General features: G+C 34.7%; 1 protein-coding gene and 1 pseudogene across 6 annotated transcripts in view; one reads left to right on the top strand and one right to left on the bottom strand.

The window, feature by feature from the left end:
- The window catches only part of BCAS3 (BCAS3 microtubule associated cell migration factor), a 618903-nt gene that overhangs the window by 529361 nt on the left and 67362 nt on the right, over positions 1 to 22180 (bottom strand). For all 6 annotated transcript variants that reach the window (XM_032428491.1, XM_032428494.1, XM_032428495.1 and 3 more), the window contains exon 7: positions 4547 to 4619. In XM_032428491.1, the coding sequence (XP_032284382.1) occupies positions 4547 to 4619 (73 nt within the window). The remainder of the gene's footprint in view (positions 1 to 4546; positions 4620 to 22180) is intronic.
- On the top strand, positions 875 to 1426 carry LOC116647285 (annotated as a pseudogene).

Consider the following 22180-nt stretch of genomic DNA (forward strand, 5'->3'; position numbering starts at 1 on the left):
GCATGAAAAACCTCTATGCCAATGTGGCAGCTCTGATAAATGGTATGTCGAAGATGTAAAAGCCCATTCTTTGAAAGCAATAAAGAGAGCCACAGAGCCATACAGAGAACCAGAAGAAAATGCAGAACACCCACAGGAGTGAAAAACACCAGAGATGGGCAAGTGAAAGACTTGGTCCTTGAAGGAAGGCCAAGGAACTGTTTGGAAAGCCCACGTGTTAAAGCACCGAAAACTGGAAGAACAGTATAAATCTCTTGTTTGTGTCTGCAGAAGTTAATACCAGCCCAAAATGTGATTTCATCAGTCCTCATGAATACAACAGGATGAAAATTAGTCAAAACTCAAAATACATGCTATCATATATAACATCATCTGTGACATTTCATGACAAAAAGAAACATTGCGTACCTATTATCCCGAGTAATCTCCCTTCTGGTTTTCATTAACAAAACTTTTATTTACTTTATACACAACTTGAAATAAAGTCTCTTCAGTAACACTTCAGGACACTGAAACAGTGCTTACCCTCTACCTAAATAACTACTGCTTCAGGCAGTGGCTACCAAATACCAGTCCCACGGAAGTCTGCCGATCCAAGATGACTCTAGCAGTCTGCAACAAAACTGCAAAAATTAATACTGTGAACTAGCTGTATTATATTTAATGAACAGTCCTTAATTTTTAAATTAAGTTTTTATTCTTATTTAGCTATTACACTTACTTTCTTTTTCAAGGTGAATTTAAGATGATAAGAGATATTTATTTGAATATTAGTAGGGACCCGCCCTGTCTTGGAATTACTTTGTTTTGGACAAAGGTTGGCACTGCACTTCATTAAATAAGAGTGTTTCTTGGCCTTGGCAACCGCGGCACAATGTAGTTCAAGATTCTGCCCAAGATGGGTGTTATGGCTGTGTGCTTGTTCATTCCTGGCATAGCCACTATGCACATCCACAGGTACACTGATGGGGGTAAGGAAGAAAGGGTTGCCCATTATTCATATTATTGGAGTCTGACAGAAAGAGATAAGGCCTCTCTGGAATTCATCATTACTATGTGTCAAAGGACTTGGAGAACATCGATTAAGGAAGCATTTTCTTGGTTAATGAAAAATAACTCCTTTATGCTCATCTACCCCTTCCAGAAGGTTATGCAATAATGTAGTGCATAATAAAAACAAAAAAAACAATTTTTAAGTGTTTCTTAAATTAGCTAGTTCTATTTTCCAATGTCCATGTCCTTTGTATATTACTGCTATCATGCAAAGGAGATCCCCTTCACATTTACTAAACAATGTGTTCAAATGAAGAAAAAACAAATCAGGGAGGTCCCTTTACACTCTGAAAAATTCCAACTAAGTAGCTGCATAACAGTATGCATCACACTGTTTAAAACAATAAAAGTAAAATCAACAACAAAAGTATATTCCACTTCTGGGACGCCTGGGTGACTCAGTCGGTTAAGCGTCTGCCTTCGGCTCAGGTCATGACCCGTGGTCCTGGGATCGAGTCCCACATAGGGCTCCCTGCTCAGTGGGAAGCCTGCTTCTCCCTCTCCCCCGTTTGTGCTCTCTCTCCCTCTCTCTGACAAATAAATCTTAAAAAAATATATATTTCACTTCTACAGAAATACTGAGACAAAATATGCACATAACAAAAAGTCTCCTAAGAAGTTATTGTTTAAATAAGTGTGTAAGTACAACTTACTTGCTACGTTTTAAAATAATTCTTTATTAACTCTAAAAATAACTGGCCAGAAAACAGAAAAGTAAATTTAATACATGAACAAGAAGGTAGAGCACCCTAAATGCAAATGCATGTTCCATCTACAGACCTGGCAAATGGGCAAAGGTCTGGGTCCACAACTGTGATTGAACCTCACTTAATTTCGGTTTCCTCAGGGATAAAATAAGGATAATACAATCTCCTTCACAGGCTTGTTTTAAGATTAAATGATGTAACATAGTAGAAAATATTTAACAGACCTGATACATAGTAGGCATTCAACATTTGCTTTCCATTCCCCAGTGCTATATTAGCACAGTCAACAAGCATATGCCACATAAAAATTTGGGGTTATAACTTTTTTTTAAATCTCAGAATCTGGGAAACAGATTCTAAAAGAATTGACCTATAACTAGATTTCTCTGTTATTATATTCAACTTTGGAGTTATTAAAAAGTGTCTAGTCTATTTAACATTACCATCTGCTAACCTACTGCCCACTTAGAATAATTTAAAATATATACATACTCACAAAGCACTAGCTCAGATTAGAGGATATTCTATTCACCAACAATTGTAACACTTGAAAGAAATGTAACACAATCCTACATGAAAATGTCCTTCTTGAGACTATAAACATTCTAAAAAAGATGCTACACACAAGTTGTTTATTGTAATAACAATAAATAAATGAAAACAATATGAGTATTTTCTGCCATTGTCTTCCATTAGAAAGAAAGGTATAAAACGAGAGAAAAAAAGACAGCATGCAGGCAAGAGAGAGCTTATATCCAATAAAAACAGGATACATCACGCTAGAAGTTACAGTCCATGAAATGACTTATGAACTTAATTCAAAAGTATCTTTGCATTTATTCATCCATAACCACTCTTAAAACAACCCAGCAAATGATACATATAAAAGTCTCTTACTAGAATGATTCCTCTACTATGAAATAATTTAAGGAGCAGAAATGAGAGGAGGAAAATAAATATCTACAATAGACTTTTTTAAAATAGGCAAATGCTATTTTAATTAGGACTAAATTCACTGCCCCTGTGCTGATTAATTTTATATGTCAATAGGGCTAGGCCACAATAACCAGATTTGGTCAAATATTATTCTAGATGTTTCCGAGAAGGTAGTTTTTACATAAGATTAATATTTAAATCAGTAAATTTTGAGTTAAGCAGATTATGCTCCGTAATGTGAGTGTGCCTCATCCAATCAGTTGAAAGCCTTAACAGGAAAAAAAGCTGACCTCCTTGGAGGAAGAGACAATTCCATCTTTGCACTGGAACTGCAACTCTTCCTCAGTGTCTAGATTCTGGACTTGCCAGTCTTGACAGTCATGTGAGCCAATTTCTTAAAATCTCAATCTCAACCTCTCTCTCTCTCCCTTTCTCTCTCTCTCTCTCTTTCTCTCTCCATACAACCACACACATATATACCCCACATCATACTGGTTTTGTTTCTCTGGAGAACCCTAATATGACCCTCATACCATTAAATTTATCCCTCAATAAATGATCTCATCACCAACTGCATATAATCACCTTATCCTTCCTTTTTGCCTTATTTTTTTTTTATAAAGTGATACCTAAATAAATGAATCTTGTAAGAACAAAAACCACCTTCTTAATCATACTAACGTTAGCAGGGTTGATAAGGAGTGGAAAATCTTTCAAAAATTGCAAACCCAACTAAGCAGGTAGGTGAATGCCTTCCACGAACACATCTTCTCGTGGGGTTTCCACAGGTCTATATGCACCTGAACTACAAATGACTAAACATCAGGAAAACTGAAGTCAACAAAGTTTCCCTTTACCATAGCAGCTTACCCTCTTTGTGGCTCCCACTCTTGCTCAGCACCTGTCAACACATCAGTTCTCTAATTCTCATGCTGGCTTGACTATGGTATTGAGTCCCTCTAGTGATATTATCATTTCACTTTTTGCATCTTTTCAACTCCAGAATTTCCATTAGGGAGGGGCTCTATTTGTTGAGTCACTGTTACCAAACTTTCTTTAATTTTAGAAACACAACTCATTTACTTCTTAGAACATATTTTAAATCCTTATCTGTAAAATTTAACATCGAGAGACTAACAGAACAGTTTCTCCTGCCTCCCTTTTTTCCTCAACGTGCCACACTTTCTTGTTTCTTGGAATGTGTCCTAACTTTATGTTGAAAACTCGACATTAAAATTATATAAATATAATATGGTGTAACAACTCTGTAAATCTGTCTTCCTCTACAATGTGCAGCTACTAATATCTCTGCTCAGTTTTACTTTATTTCTTGTTATTTTAAAGCCTGGTTTCCTAGGGTTGCCCCATGTCTATGCAGCTCAGTGGTTAGTCAATGATTCAACAGAGAATTTACTCAAATACTCAATAAAGGCTGTCATCCTTTCCAAAAGGATCTGTGTGTGGGTAGGGTGCCACATTCAACATTCAGAACAGTTTCAAGGCTCCCCAGATTTTAGTTCGGTCTCCTTAAAAGTTACTAAGATAAAAAACACATAAACTAAAAAACATTTTTCTTAATGATGCTAATCTTTTATTTCAAGACTGAATTCTGATCTATTGCTTGTTTTCTTTTGCCTCTTGCTATCACCCTGCATATGAGAAAACAGTAAACAGAGAAATAACAAGGCCAGAGCCACAGGAAACCCTAAATATGTTTTTAATTCCTTTCTCTTCTCTCTTGTAAAAGCATTGTCTTATGGTAACAAAGATTTTAAGATACCAAAATTCACTCTCTGAAATAACAATACAAATTTTTAATAGTGGTTCAAAGAATTGTTTAATTTCCTTACCCAGAAGATCCAGTGCTCTTACAAACACCAAGGAGAGGCCTTTTTTCAGCAAAGTTGTCACACTTTTGAGTACCTGAGAAGGAACATAAAATAAAACTTTGAGAAGGATTCTTTTATATTTTCCATTATTTTCATGCTCTCAAAATATTTGCAGCTAAAGAGATAGCAAAACATTCATTACAAACTGACATAATACACTTGAATGAACAAAAACAGAACAGCTTTAAATAAACCTATAACTATTTTTAAAATTGAACCAGCATTTAAAATATCTTTTTAAAAAGTTGGCACCAACTTCAATCTTATACACATTCTCCATGAGATCAGAAACCACCCCCAACTCCACTAACTAATTACCTAAGACTAGTATAATTTTCATGTCAAAAGTAAATAAAGGGAAGTAAGGACAGAAAAATTATAAAATTATAGGCCATTATCAATATACATAAAGGCAAAAATCCTTTTAAAAATAGTAAACTGGGCGCCTGGGTGGCTCAGTTGGTTAAGCAACTGCCTTCGGCTCAGGTCATGATCCTGGAGTGCCAGGATCGAGTCCCGCATCGGGCTCCCTGCTCAGCAGGGAGTCTACTTCTCCCTCTGACCCTCCCCCCTCTCATGCTCTCTCTCTATCTCATTCTCTCTCTCAAATAAATAAATAAAATCTTTAAAAAATAAAAATAAAAATAAATAAATAAATAAAAATAAAAATAGTAAACTGAATAGCAATATATTAGAAAAAAACATCTCATAACAAAGTTGGATTTACCCAAGTAATAATTTCACATTACAAAACCTACTAATGTAATTCATTATATTAGCACTTCAACAAATGCCAAAAAGCATTTGATTCTATACCTAGTCATGATAAGAACAAAAGAAAACAACAAGAATAAGTTTTCTTTTCCCAATGATTATTTACAAAAGATTCTATAACAAAATTGTAGGTAATGCTTTAGAGCATTCCCATGAAAATCAGTAATAACACAAGGATACCCAATTAACTGTTCTTATTCAACCCTATACTCAAGTCCTAGACAGGATAATGACAATAAATGAACTCAACAATATTACTGGATATAAAACCAATATAGTAGCAACAAGCAGAAGAATAAAGTCAGGAAATACAAAAAGGCTCAGAACCACATAAAAAGATGCTCAACCTCACACGTAAGAGAAATTCCACTTAAAACTAGAAATTCTACTTAGAACTATATTGAAAAACTATACTGAAATTTGCTAACTTTTTAGAAGTGAAAATGGTACTATGGTTATAATTTTAAGATTATCTTTTGGAAATAAATAATAAAATATTAACCAATAGGCTGGTATGATATCTGGGAGGGAATAGTTCATAATATTCTGGATGAAGGAGAATAGATGCTAATGAAATAAGATTAGCCATAAAATGATGGGTAATAGGTTCTTAGAGATTGTTATATTGTTTTTACTACTTCTAATAAGTTAGAAATTCTCCGTTAAAAAACTTTTAATTATATTGATATACACTGACCTTTACATAAGACCTCAAAAAAATCCAAACGTTCTGTAAAATTCTCTGGCCATATCAATCAAAATTCTAAATGCAAATAGCCTTAAACAGAGAAATATCACTGCTAAGATTTCACCCTACACATATACTCGGCCATGAGAAAAATAACTTGAATACAAAATTATTCACTATAGCATTGTTTGTAACAGCAGAAGACTAATAAGGTCCAAATATATAATGAAGTATTTCCTACAGCTATAAAAAAATAAATGTATACTCTATGAAAATATGAAATGAAATCCAAAATATAAAGTGGAAAAATATATATACAAAAATAGAAAAATACAGAATACTATTCCCATCTTTTGTAAAACATAGAGAAAGACAGACTTATTTGCATATATACATACCTACACACACTCTCTAAGGATACGTAAAAAATCCTAACTAATGGTCACCTATGGGAGGGAAAATGGGAAAAGCAAAAGACAGGGAACAAAAATGTGGAAAAAAAGTTTTCATTGTCCATATACTTTGTACTTTTTAGTTTTCAAACCACAGGAATATTATTAATTTCCCCCAAAATTCTGCTTTGTTTTTAAATAAGGAGACAAATGCCAGAAGAGACAAGTGGTTTCATCTCTGAGACAAGCTAGTAGACTGAAGACACACATTTCATTTTATCCCTTCTGAAAATTCCAGTTAAAGTACATTAAATCAAACAGGGTTGAAAACTATATAATAAAATTTGTGGGCAACAAATTTTGGAAACAGATGAGTAATGACTAACTTAGCAGCCCTAAGTAAAAGTTCAAGCTAGTGCTGGGGAAAAAAAAATAACATCTGAGACTCAAATGACTTGACAACTGATTACATTAAGTACACCTGAGATTTATCCTGATACAGTTAGGAGATTGTAAAGGAGCTTGTGAGCTTTCTCCGGAGAATTTAACAAGTCAGTCCATGAAGAAAGACCAAAAGACACTGTCAATCAGAAGGCTCCAACAAAGAGCACAACCAAAGCACCAAACAATAAATTAAAAATTGACAAACAAAACACAGAACTTTTGATCAGGTTTTTAGTTTGCCACTTACAAATATGTGCAGACAAGGAAAACAATCATCTGCAAGTGGCTAACTCTATACAGGAAGAAAAACATTATACACATACACACACACACACACACACACACACACACACCACTAATAATTTGTAAGATACAAGAAAAGATATTTTAGGCATGGAACAATACGAGAATGCAATGAAAAATGGACTCTTGGAGAATAAAAGGGAGCTCCTAGAAATTAAAAAAACAAAGTAGATTATTTAATAAACTCAACACAAGGGTCAAAGGTAAAATTGAGAAAATTTCTCAAAGAGTAAAAACACAAAAACTAGAGGAAAACAGCATTAATCTACACACACACACACACAATATGTTACAGGTGTTCCTCAAAAGTCCAATTTATAGATAGGAGAAAAGGGGGGAAAAAAAAGAGAAAATAGAGAGGAAGAAATCATCTATGAAATATTCCAAAAATTTTTCCCAGAACAAAGAATATAACTTTATAAGCCCTTTGAAGGTCTAGAACAATAGATTCAACAAACCAACCCCAATGTGCATCGTTTCAGGATAGTGGTAACAAGAAGTTTCTACAAGTCTCCATGGAGAAAAAAACAGGCTATTTACAGAATCAGGAATTCCAATGGCTGCTCTAGGTATTACATAATATCACTATTATGTAAACATACAACTAACATCATATAGACAGAATGCTTTCCCCCTGGGGTCAAGAACAAGGTAAGAATATCCACACTCATCACTGCTATTTAACATACTACCGGAAGTTCTAGCCTAAGCAATAAGACAAGAAAGAAACAAAAAAGGTATACAGATAAGAAAGGAAGAAATAAAATCCCTAGGTACTGATAATATGACTGATAAATAGAATCAACAACCTAAACCAAAACCAAAACCAAAACAAACAAACAAAAACCCTAAAGCTAATAAGTGAGTTAGTCCAGCAAGGTCACAGGAGACAAGAGCAACATACAAAAATCAACTGTGTTTCTTTTTTTGTTTTTAAGATTTTATTTATTTGAGAGAGAGAGAACACGAGCAGGGGGTGGGGAGAGGCAGAGGGAGAGGGAGAAGCAGACTCCCTGCTGAGCAGGGAGCCCAATGACACAGGGCCTGATCCCAGGACACTGAGATCATAACCTGAGCTGAAGGCAGACACTTAACTGACTGAGCCACCCAGGTGCCCCAAAAATCAAATGTATTTCTATATACTAGCAATGAATGTATGAAAAATGAGATTAAAGGTACAATAACAATTTGTATACCTGAAATTAATATTACACTGTTATTACACCAACTGGAATTTAAAACTTTTTTTAAAAAGTAAAATAACATTTATAATTGTTCAAAAGAAAATTAAATAAATCTAACAAAACATGTATAGGACATATACTGAAAACTGCAAAATGCTGATAAAAGAAATGAAAGAGAATCCAAATAAATGGAGATACATAATTGATATGATACACAGATCAAGGAAACAGAAGAGTACCCACAAAAAGATCCACACAAATATGGCCAACTAATTTTTATAAAGGTGTAATAGCAATTAAATGGAGGAAGAATAGTCTTTTCAACAAGTAGTTCTGGAGCAACTGGACATCCATAGGAAAAAATTAAACTGGACCTAAACCCTACACCTTATCCAAAATTAACTCAAAATAGATCATAGATTTATATGTAAAGCTATGTAACTTTTAGAAGAAAACCTGCAGGACTTAGGGTTTGGTGAAGAGGTCTCAGACACACACAACATCAAAAAGTATGATGCAGGGGCACCTGGGTGGCTCAGTCAGTGGCTCAGGTCATGATCCCAGGGTCCTGGGATTGAGCCCCGCATCGGGCTCCTTGCTCAGCAGAGAGCCTGCTTCTCCTTCTCCCTCTGCCTGCCTGCCACTCCCCCAGCTTATGCTATCTCTCTCTCTGTGTCAAATAAATAAATAAAATCTTAAAAAAAAAAAAAAGTATGATGCATAGGGCCAAAAAAAAAAAATCAATAAACCGGATTTAATTAAAATTTTTAAAAATAATCAAAAAATTAATAATAAAATAAAAAGCTACACATTGGGGAAAAAAACACTTACAAAACCCATGTCTAACAAAAAACTCATACCCAGAAAATATAAACTCAAACACAACACTGAAAAAACATACAATCCAATTAGAAACTCGTCAAAAGACATAAAGAGATACTACACTGAAAAGAAGATATGGATGGCAAATAAGACAGATGAAAAGATTGTCAATATTACCAGCCATCAAGAAAATGGAAATTAAGACCAAAATGAGATGTAATTATATACCAATTAGAATAACTAAAAGAGAAAATCATGATAATAACAAGTGTTGGCAAAGATGCAAAGAAACTAAATCTTTCATACATTCCTGGAAATGTAAAATAGTATAACCCCTCTAGAAAAAAGTTTGATGTTTTCTTTAAAAACAGCAGCAGGGGCACCTGGGTGGCTCAGTTGGTGAAGAGTCTGCCTTTGGCTCAGGTCATGATCCCAGGGTCCCGGATCAAGCCCTACATTGGGCTCCCTGCTCAGCAGGGAGTCAGCTTCTCCCGTTCCCTTTGCCCCTCCTTCCTGCTCATTCTTTCTCTCGCTCAAATAAATAATCTTAAAAAAAAAAAAAAACAGCAACAACAACTAAACATATACTGACCACTCATCCCAGCAATCACAGTACTGGGCATTTATCCCACAGAACTAAAAACTTATATCCACACAAACCTGTACACAAATTTTTATAGTTTTATTTGAAATAGTCAAAAAGGGAAACCATCCCAGATGTCATACAACAGATAAGTATCTCTATACCATGTAATACTAATCAATACAAAAATGGAACCGTTCATATGCTAAACAACTTGGATATAATTCGGTAACATTGTGCTAAGTGAAAAAGCCAATCTCAAAACTTCACATACTACATAATTCCAGTTATGTAACAATCTTGAAATGACAAAATTATTACAGCAGATTGATAGTTCTCAAAAGTTAGGGAGGGTGGAAGAAGACAGCATGAAGGAAATCATTGTAGTGATGGTCTAGATTTGAATCTTACTTGTGGTGGTGGTTAAGGTGACTTACACATGTGATAAAATGTCACAGAACTATGTGCACACATTCCACCGTTGATTTCTTGGTTTATATATTATTCTATACTTACATATGAGGAAACCATTGGGAAAAACTAGGTAAAGGGTATGCAGTACCCCTCTCTAGTATTTTTGCAACTTCCTGTAAATATGTAGTATTTCAGAAAACTTGCTAGGATTGGTTTATAAGTGTTTTTCTATAAATATTAAATAATCTGGGTTTTGCTCTTTAAAAAGTTGCATATGTCAAAAGAATGAAAAGACAAGCCACAGTCTAGGAGAAGTATTTGCAAAAGACACATCTGATAAAGGACAGTTATCTAAAACATACAAAGAATTCAGACTGAACAATAAGAAAGCGAAGAACCTGAATTAAAAAGTGGAAAAAAGATCTGAACGGATACCTAACCAAAGACGATATACAGATGGCAAACAGGCATATGAAAAGATGCTCCACATCATATATCATCAGGGAAATTTAAATTAAAACAACAAGAAATCACTACACACCTATTATAATGGCCAAGATCCATAACAATGACAATAACAAATGTCAGCAGAGATTTGGAGATTATTCATTGCTAGTAGGAATGCAAAATGGTACAGCCACATTGGAAGACAGTTTGGCCAGTTTCTTACAAAACTAAAGATACTCTTACCATGCAATCCAGCAGTCACACTCCTTGGTATTTACCCAAAGGAGTTGAAAGCTTTTGTCCACACAAAAACTTGCACACAGATGTTTATAGCAGCTTTGTTCTAGTTGCCAAAATTCGGAAGCAATCAGGATATCCTTCAGTAGGTGAATGGATAAATAAACTGATATATCCAGACAATGGAATATTATTAAGGACTAAAATGAAATGAGCTATCGATCCATGAAAAAAACATAGGGGAAACTTAAATGCACCGCTCAGTGAAAGAAGTCAACCTGAAAAAGCTACCTACTGTGTGACCATCATATGACATTCTGGAAAAGGCAAAACTATGGAGACAATAAAAAGATCAGTTGTTATCAGAAGTTTAGAGGGAGGAGAGATTAATTCATAGAGCACAAATGCTGTTTAAGGCAGTGACACTATTCTGTATGATATTACAATGATGGGTACATGGCATTACTCATTCGTCAAAACCCATAGAATATACAACACCAATAGGGAATTGTAATGTAATCTGTAGACTTTGGGTGGTAATGATGTATCAATTTAGGTGTCAACATGGAAGGATGTGGATAGTGGGAGAGATGGGGGGTAAGGCAGGGTGTATACAGGAATCCTCTGCGCTTTCCATTCAATTTTGTTATACAACTAAAACTGCTCTTAAAATATTAATTTAAAAAAAGATGTACCAAGCTCTTAAATACTCATGTTTATTGCAGCATTATTCACAATAACCAAAAGGTGAAAGCAACCCAAAGGTCCATCAATGGATTGAATGGATAATGAAAATGTGCTATATACACACAGTGGAATATTATCCAGCTTTTAAAAAGAATGAAATCCTGTTACATGCTACATATGGATAAATCTTGAGGACATTATGCTAAGTGAAATATGCCGGTCACAAAAAGACAACTCCATTACTCTACTTACACAAGGCATCTAAAGTAGTCAAACTCATAGAAACAGAAAGTCAAATGCGGTTACCAGGGGCTGGGGGCTGGGGGCTGGGGGTGGAGGGAGAGATGGAGAGCTGTTACACAATGGATACAGAGATTCAGTTTCACAAGTTGAAGAAGTTCTAGAGATCTGTGTACCTACTTCACACTACTGAACTGTGCTCTAAAGATGGTAAATTTCATGTGATTTTTTTACCACAATTAAAAATTTTGAAAAAGGTAGAAATAAGTTGAGCACATGTGTAGGTACACCAGTGCAAGCATGCACATGGATGTGTAGTTACATACATACACACACAGATATTTAGTTACATTACATACTAACCACAAAAACACCAATTTCAAAATAGGGATATACCTCTTAGGGGGTTAGGATGAAGATAATATTTGGAAGAGGTAGCCAGGGGACTTCAGCACTCTATTAACAATGTCTCATGTTTTCACTGGATGATAAAAACAGCTGTAATGTTAAGAATCCATGTTAACAGAACGCTCCAAAAATAATGGGGACTGATCCAGAGGAGACAGATTAATGGTTACATGTTTAGATTGTGACATGATGTACCTAATATGACATTTTTAAATTGTTAATATAATTATACAAAATAGGTTAAGACAAATTCTATCATCCCTTGACAGACTATATTAACATGTGAATATGATAAAGATCAAAACTAAAAACACAATTAGTGTTTATGAATAAAGTTCTCACTATTTAATTTTTTAGGAGCTTATAACAATCAATGCGTAAGTCTTTACAAATTATTAATTTACTATAGATTTGTGCTGTTACCCTTGCTCAACAAATAAATCAAATTTCACAATCAACAATACAACTTGAATGAAGCACAAGTTAACAATTAACTGGTCCAAAGCCCACAATAGTTATGTTCCAAATTAGTTAGAGCTGAACTTCATCTATGCAAGCCAAATTCTTCACTCCTACATATTTCACTTTCACCTTCAACAATAACCACTTTATTTCTGCTTCCTGGTGTCTAGAACGTCTTTACAATTTGTACCTGTATTATACATAACAATTTGATATTTTGATGAATGAAACATCATGTCTTTGAAAATGCAAATAATACTGGTGAGAATGGTTTGATTGTTTTGCGTTTCTCAAACCTGAACGGAAGAACTCCCATTGGTTTCAGCTACCTAATGGGTTACAATCAGTACTCCTGACTTTGCACTAGAAGGTCAGCCATCTGACACTTACTGAAGACTTACATTCTTCACGGATATTCAAAGAGAGCCAAGCAAAAATTTTAAACACAAAATAAAATCATAACTTGCAAACAGCATAACTTCCAACACAACTACTACCAAAACCAGGCAAGCAGAAAAGACCAAAGTCAACAATAAGCAAACAAATAATAACGGAACCTCCAAATGTATTTGAGGCATGCACTTCAGTTCTAGAGGGAAGGGGAGTGGGAGGATGGGTTAGCCTGGTGATGGGTATTAAAGAGGGCACGTACTGCATAGAGCACTGGGTGTTACACGCAAACAATGAGTCATGGAACACTACATCAAAAAGTAATGATGTAATGTATGGTGATTAACATAATAAAAAAAAATCTAATTTCAGAGTTGGAAAACTAGGTAACAAAACCTTAACTCTGCTTTAAATAATGTCATTGTGGATGGTTTGAATAAATACAATTTTTAAAGTGTTAGTATAAAAATTCTACAATCTCATGAACACTGTAGCTATTAACCTGATTTTTCATGCAGTATAAATAGGAGCATGTACTCTCCATGATGCCTAATGGAGTCATCACCCTCCCATAATGTAATCCTCCAAATTGTAGAGGATTAACTTTTTATATATAAAATTGTGTTTATTTGCATGTACAATAGAGAGAATGACGTTACACACACCTGTTCTACAGCATTTAACAGAATGTAGCATGAAGATTGAAATGAAAAGCGGCTAGCCAAATCCATCAAATATAAAAACTATTGCAATCCTGTTGCAAAGTCCTTTTGTTAAACTCCTTTTATTCTAAATCCTTTTAATTCTGTCCTCTAACACTAAAATATTTATAAAAAGCTTAAAATCCTAATAAATCGCACAATTAAAGTAATGAAAATGGGCCTGCCCACCAAGTAACAACTCTTTCCCTCAACAAAATTCAAGATAGTTTGCATGTCAGAAAATGTTAAATAATATCCCTCATCATACATACCATTATAAACTCATTTGAACCAAAGAGTGTAAGCTCATAAATCAGCCTTAAAGATTTCAAGACATCAAATAGAAATCACTTCTGTGAGGATACAAAAGAAGATCCAGAGGCAAATACAAATCCAACTGATAATGAAATATTCCAACTCTACTCTTGATATGGAGAATGATGTCTTAAATATAAAGATTTTATATAGAAGTACGCTAATACTAATAAAAGTTAACTGAGAAAGTATTTTGCAGAAAGATCCCACTGAACAATTGAATTCATCTTATCAGTTAATTAAACCATTTACAAGCCTTCCATTCCATTTTTTATTTTGCTGAAATAATTTTCTTTTAGAAAAGATTTAATTCAACCAGTTTATCCATGTCCAGTTTTCCTTATAAATTCTCTCAATGTGAGCTTCAAGTTGTAGTCACATTTTGCAGATCTAAATTTTAGCTAGAAAGTATGATTCCATTGTCACTGATAATCAAATTTTATCGTATGTAATTTTAGATTCTGTTGGGATCTTTTCCCACTAAAAGGTTCTATTCTCTTACAAAATTCTCTCCTTTATGCTACAAAAAAAAATCCCCATTATAAACTAGGTAATCCTCATTTTTATCTCTTACCTAAACAGAGAAAAATGCAAGGAATTTTTTAAGACAGAAAAGACAGAGATGAAATAAAGGGGAGATGAGGAAGGAAACAGATTCAGGAAACTAGATGGAGGTTGGAAGTCCATCAACCAACCACAAGAAGGGGAAACAAGACAGAAATCACATTTTCTTGAACAGTTTTCTCTAAATATGACCACCAAAGACATTTTTGCCAATTGCCTCAAATATCCAAAATGTGTGTATACATTTTAGCCTCCACAGTTTCAAAAAGTTTAATATATTAAAGACATTTTTCATTATTGCTAGCCTTATTACCTTCCCCCATAAGTTAAAATGTTCGATATGTGAAGTACCCCTTAACATTTAGTGGTATCACATTATTTCACTTTGATGATCTGGTCGTTGGGGCTCTTTCACAGTCTAGACTCATGAGACCTTAACAAGCACAAAGTACAAACCATCCACCTGACATCGGAGTTAATTGATATGAAGAGAGGTTAAATAACTTGTTCAAGTTGTTGTGGTACTAAATGCCACATGTGAACCTGAAAAACAGTCCCAATTCTTTCCTGAATTGGCCGCTGAAAAAAGCTACTGTCAGAATATTAGGATCAACTTCTCTGCTGAAAAATAAACAAAATTATTGACAAAGGCTAATGTATTTAATCCCTTAGTGCTTTAATTCTCTCATCTGTAAAGTGAGGATAAATAACAATACCTCACATAGGATTGTTGTGAGGATTTAAAAAGATAATAAATGCAATGGACTAGGCAAGGTGCTGCAACATGTAACAACTCAGTAAACTTGATGCAATTATTACTGTTGCTGGCAACTCTAGGATGGTGAATCCATTCAGCTACCTTTCTGGTGAAAAAAACAAAAACAAACCTGTTCAGATCCTTGACTTCCCTTTTACTCTTCTACCATGGGGCCAATATCTCTTTGACCTAACTCTGTCTTGTTCACCCATGCAGGAAAATGCCAAGCACACTTCTGCCTCAGAAATGCTGCATTTTCTGCTCTCTACTTAGAAATACCCGTTATGCCCTATTTATGTGCATAGTTTACTAGCATGCTTTTTTTTTAGGTCATGCTAAAATATTTTCCAATCAGAAAGATCATTGCCAGTCAGGTTCTAGTTCCTTATCCTGATTTACTTTTCTTCGAAACACTTAACAGAGCCTCATATTATACATGTTCTATTGATTTGTCTCAGCACACTCAAATGGGGACTCAAACTCCATGACACAAAAAGACATGTGTAAGAATGTTCACAACAGCTTTATTCATAACAGCTCAAAACTATATTCAACCCAAATTCCATCAACAGAAAAATGGATAGTTTAGTATATCCATACAATGGAATATTACAATAATAAAAAGGAAAGATATACTGATACATGCAACATCATCAAGAACAGGGAAAGCTACTTCCTCCAAAGTGAGAGAAATCAGAATAGATGCCTCTGGAGGAGATGAGGGTGACTGTGAAGGGTGTGTGAGAACTGTCTGAGGTGATGGATATGACCTCTATCTTTATAGAAGTATGGGCTACTGTCATCTGTGTATGCATCTGTCAAAACAAACTGTAACACAAAAATCTCTGCATTTCTCTATTGTAAATTATACCTGCCATTAAAAAATTGAAGCAAATGAGAAATTTGTTCAGTGGCAAAGGAAATAAACTGTGTGCATAACATTGAGAGTGGTTTATTAGAGTGGTTGATTAGAAAAAGCCCACTAGATTAGAGTGGTTCATTAGAAAAAGCCCACTAGAGAGAAGTGGGCTTTTTCCTCCTGTTTATCTAAAATGTGACCAAAATATTAATAATTAGTCAGGAGTTTATCATCCTACTCTTTCTACCTTTCCGGGGGCTTGATGTTTTTCAAAATAAGAAGTTGGAATATATATACATTAGAATAAAAAGTAATCCACTTCATTCAAAATGTTAATTACTTCCACTTTAGAAGCAACTGCTAATACTACAAATAAGGATTTAACAAATTTTACCTTGACCTTTTTAGAGAAAGGTTGCCTAAAAAGCAAAATAACCTCAGAATAAGCACAAGGGTGGGGCGCCTGCGTGGCTCAGTCGTTAAGCATCTGGCTTTGGCTCAGGTCATGGTCCCAGGGTCCTGGGATCGAGCCCCGCATCGGGCTCCCTGCTCAGCGGTAAGCCTGCTTCTCCCTCTCCCACTCCCCCTGCCTGTGTTCCCTCTCTCGCTGTGTCTCTCTCTGTCAAATAAATAAATAAAATCTTTAAAAAAAAAAAAAAAAGAATAAGCACAAGGGATAACTAATCTCTCTTTCATTTGAATTACTGAACCACAAATATTAATGTGATCATGTACAATCCCATATCAAAGTCAAATAATGTTTACAATTTTAAGATTATTTAAGTTAAATTCAACAGAACGGGAAGATAAATTTAACAAATCCTTCCCAAAATATAGAATAAGTGGAAATTTTTTTAAAAAATTAAATGAGAAAGTTATAGATGTCCAATACCTAACTTGTAAGAGTTCCAAAAAGAAAGAATAGGGAAAACAGAAAGAAATTATAAATAATAATATAAGAATTTTCCAAAACTGAAGAACATAAAGCCCTATACCCTACCCTCTATTCACACAGCAGACAGCATGAGTCTGTAAAAATACAAGTCTGATCTAATTGTCAAAATCCTCTAGTGGCTTCCTATCTCAGACATAGAAAGTAAAAGCCAAAAATACTTACAATGGTTTATAAGCCCTACATCCTTTGGTACCTCATTTATTTCGCTCTCGTCTATCTCTTAATACCCCTCACCCATTCTGCCTCAGCCTCACTGGCAGCCTCCCTGAAGTTACCCAGATATACAATCTTCCCTCCTTTGGGTCTTCACTCTGCCTATGAAGTAGAGGATGACTAATTTTTGTCAAGCCCTGGTTATCTGACATTTAAAACTAGGTATATGGGTGATTTATTTTTAAAAAAAACACTGAAATTTCAATAAAAAGGAACCTCTGTTGTTAAATGAATACCCATTTAGGATTGTCCTGTCCTCCAAAGAACTGATTTTTTTTTCATTATGAAATGTCCCTCTTCATCCCTGGGAATACTTACTCTAAAGTCTTTACCCAATATTAATAAAGAATTTAAACTTTCTTATGATTAGTTTCTACAACTGATTAAATATTTTGGTATCTTTATATTTAACATTTTTTATAGACAGCATATAATTAGGTCTTGTCTTCTTTTGGATTAACTAAGTCTTGTTTAATATTCTATTTTATCCCTTCTATTGTCTGATGAACTCCACTTGTTTGGTTTTTGTTGTTGTCTGTTCCCTTTTCCTTCCTTGGTTGGAATGTGTCTAAGTTATTTCACTCATCATCAGGGAAATACAAATCTAGCTTCAAATAATATAATATTTCACATGTAATGCAAGACTCTCCTAACAGTCTATTTGTTTTTTAAACACTGGTTGTCCTCATACGCTGCTCATCCTTAATTTTCAGTTTTTATTTAAGGCAAAAACAAAAACAAAAAGTAGCTGGTGTGGGTTTCTTTTCCTTTTGTGAAGGTTAGCCTATTTTCTAGCTAGGTTATTCACCTGGTGTTGAATTCTTGACAGAAATTTCTATATGGAACATGGTAAAGGCAATGACAGAAGGAGGACAGAAAGAATTAAAAATACAATATTCAAAGAGATAAGAAGACAATTTTCCAGAATTATATAAGGGCAACAATCCTGTGATCCAGTAAGCTTGATGAATCTGTAGTAAAATAGAAAGAAATTCGCACCTAGGAAAAAGCCTGGAAACACCTACACCAACTGTCAATATATTCCCTAATGAAGAAAGAAATGGAATTAAGGAATACATGTGCAAAAAATATACATGTATAACTATATATAATGCATTTTTATAACAACATTTTTAAAGACTAAGAAAAAAGGTGAGAATAAGACAGAGACAATATGAGGAAATATGTTCCAAATAAGTATAAGATAGAATAAATTCAAGAAGAAAAACATGAAGAAGGAAAATTCTTTGGGAGAGATGACTTAAAATTCCAAAATTAAAAAAAAAAAAATTTAGGGGCGCCTGGGTGGCTCAGTCGTTAAGCGTCTGCCTTCGGCTCAGGTCATGATCCCAGAGTTCTGGGATCAAGCCCCACATCGGGCTCCCTGCTCAGCGGGAAGCCTGCTTCTCCCTCTCCTACTCCCCCTGCTTGTGTTCCCTCTCTCACTGTGTCTCTCTCTGTCAAATAAATAAAATCTTAAGAAAATAAAATAAAATAAAAATTTAAACATGGTGGTAAAATTATCTTAAAGGGCCAATATTTAGACTATTTCCATGTATGCCTAACAAAATATCTATAGACATCATATAATTAACTTAGAAGTGTATCTCAAAAAATGCCACATTGAGCCAAAATTCTAAGAAAGATACAAAGGACCCTAACCTAGATACACAACCAACATACAGAAATTTGTTGCATTTCTATATACCAATAATGAAGCAGCAGAAAGAGAAATTAAGCAATCAATCCCATTTACAATTGCACCAAAAACCATAAGATACCTAGGAATAAACCTAGCCAAAGAGGTGAAAGACCTGTACTCTGAAAACTATAAAACACTGATGAAAGAAATTGAAGAGAACACAAAGAAATAGAAAGACATGGGGCGCCTGGGTGGCTCAGTCGGTCAAGCGTCTGCCTTCGGCTCAGGTCATGATCCCAGGGTCCTGGGATTGAGCCCTGCATCGGGCTCCCTGCTCGGCCGGAAGCCTGTTTCTCCCTCTCCCACTCCCCCTGCTTGTGTTCCCTCTTTCACTATCTCTGTCAAATAAATAAATAAAATCTTAAAAAATAATAATAATAATAATAATCCCTGGTTTATTTCTCTTTGTTAATGCTTGAATCTCTCCTTTATGTTTTAATAACATACTAAACACCTATGAACCCACCACCCAAGATGAGAAGTAAAACATTACCAATAATTTCCATTTACTTATATCGATTCATACATCCTAAACCCTGTTCACTCACCCACTACCAGGTAGCCATTCTCCTAAATTTTGTGTTCCTCACTCTGGCAGACATATACACCCAAAGTTGTATTTTTGTTTTTCATATTTTAAAAGTAGAGTTTTGATTAGTTCATTGACAGGTTGCTGCTGTTAAATATAAAGCTATATAAATTCACTTGACTTCAAATTAGATTCTTTCCATGTTACACAAGTGAAAATAATGGAAATTCTAAAATATTCCCAAAGTAAACCCATATATACATAAAAACTGCAAGGCACGGTTACAGCAACAAGAGGGAAATTTTCAGTGAAACGTAGGTTAAACAGAAGGTGCCAAGAAGATATTTCAAATGATAACAACTGAGCCTCAATCCTTTTGTTTTTAAGACTAAAAGCATCACAAGCAAAGGAAAAAAAAAAAGATGCCATTCTCTGAAAGCCAAGAATCACAGTAGTCCCTTGGTGACAGTAAAAGGGGAAGGAAAGTTTAAGCCTCCTTTACCTATTCATGAGATCAAAAGAAATAAAGGAATCCCTTGGTATTTTTATCATTTTCTTTTGCTACTACATCTAGCACCAGAGAGAAGAAAGCACAATTAAGACTACAGTACCTCTAAAAATTCCTGTATAATACCTGCAACTTTTAAAGGTTCTGAAATTCAAGGTCTCTAAAGATACATTAAATTTTAAACTATCCTACAAATAAAATCCAAATCCAATTTATTTCTTTGCTTCACTCACAAAAATTCATATGGAGCTTTTGCTACATACTAGATACTGTTCTAAACAATCTTAAAGAAAAATTATCCAAAACTTAGAATTTTTCCCTCTGCCCCCCTCTCTAAAAATATTTAAAAATAAAAATAAATAAGTAAATAAATTTTTTAAAAAATTTTTTAAAGAGGCACCTGGGTGGCATCAGACTCTTGATTTGGGCTCAGGTCATGATCTCAGGGTCCTGAGATCGAGACGCATGCCAGGCTCCACACTGGGCATGAAGCCTGCTTAAGATTCTCTCTCTCTCTCTCTCCTGTGCCCCTCCCCCTTCCCTCTCTAAAAAAAATTAAGGAAGGAAGGGAGGAAGGAAGGAAGGAAGAAGGAAAAAAGAAAAAAAAGAAGTAAAGAATTAAAGAAGCAAAATGCTAAACTTCCACATCTAGCCATAATGAAGTAACAGGGAGTAAATTTACCCTCCTGCTGGAAAACTTAGAAACAGATAAAATGTATGAAAAGACATTTTCCATTTGGCCATTCTAGAATGGCCAAAATCCAAAACACTGACAACATCAAATGCTGACAAGGAATTTTTGTGAGTGAAGCAAAGAAATAAATTGGATTTGGATTTTATTTGTAGGATAGTTTAAAATTTAATGTATCTTTAGAGACCTTGAATTTCAGATCCTTTAAAAGTTGCAGGTATTATACAGAAATTTTTAGAGGTACTGTAGTCTTAATTGTGCTTTCTTCTCTCTGGTGCTAGATGTAGTAGCAAAAGAAAATGATAAAAATACCAAGGGATTCCTTTATTTCTTTTGATCTCATGAATAGGTAAAGGAGGCTTAAACTTTCCTTCCCCTTTTACTGTCAGACACTGAACAACAGACAGCACAGGACAGTCATCCTTGAGACAAGGGACTCCTATGAATGCCCCAACATACTACGCATTTATTTAGGTACTCCCAATAGCTGCTTTTGCACTATGATGGCAGAGATGAATCGTCATGACAGGTACTATATGGCCCACAAGGCTACAATATTTCCTATCTAGCCCTTCACGGAAAGGTTTACACACCCCTGCCTTACAGTAGAGGCCAAACATACCAAACAAAAAGTCAAGTAATTTAAGTCAAGTATCCCAGACCAAGGTCCCAAAATACTTAAAGGAATACAAAATACCAGCCCTGAGAAATATAAAATTCATAATGTGTGGCATCCAAACAAATATTTCAAGACATGCAAATAAGCAAAAAAAAAAAAAAAAATACGACCCATAGGTTGATAAAACAATCAACAGAATAAACTGACATTTAAACTGCTATGAGAAACATACTCTCTTCAAGAAAGCAGAGGAAAGTGTGAGCATGTTAGAAACACATGTGAGATCTCTCTATACAGATAAACACAAAAATGAAAAATGCAGCATCTGAGGTGAAAAATACACTGGATAAGTTAATAATATATTAGATACTTTAGGGCAAAAGATGAGGAAACATGAAGAGACAGCAGTAGAAACTACTAGAAACAAAAAAGGAGAGAAAAGACTGAAAAAAAATGAACAGAGCCTCAGTGAGTTGTGAAATAGCATGAGTGGGCTAAAATAGAGAAGAGAAAGAAAACATATTCGAATATGCTCTGGGAAAGATGCTGTGGAGAGAATAAGACAAGTCATTGGCTAGGAAAACATATTTGAAAAAATATATATGATATATATATCACATACGATTTATATATATGATAAAGGGCTGTTATCTAAAATATACAAAGAACTCTTAGAACTCAACAATAAGGGGCGCCTGGGTGGCTCA

The sequence above is a fragment of the Phoca vitulina genome, unplaced genomic scaffold (assembly GCF_004348235.1).
Source record: "Phoca vitulina isolate PV1807 unplaced genomic scaffold, GSC_HSeal_1.0 scaffold40, whole genome shotgun sequence".
NCBI lineage: Eukaryota > Metazoa > Chordata > Mammalia > Carnivora > Phocidae > Phoca > Phoca vitulina.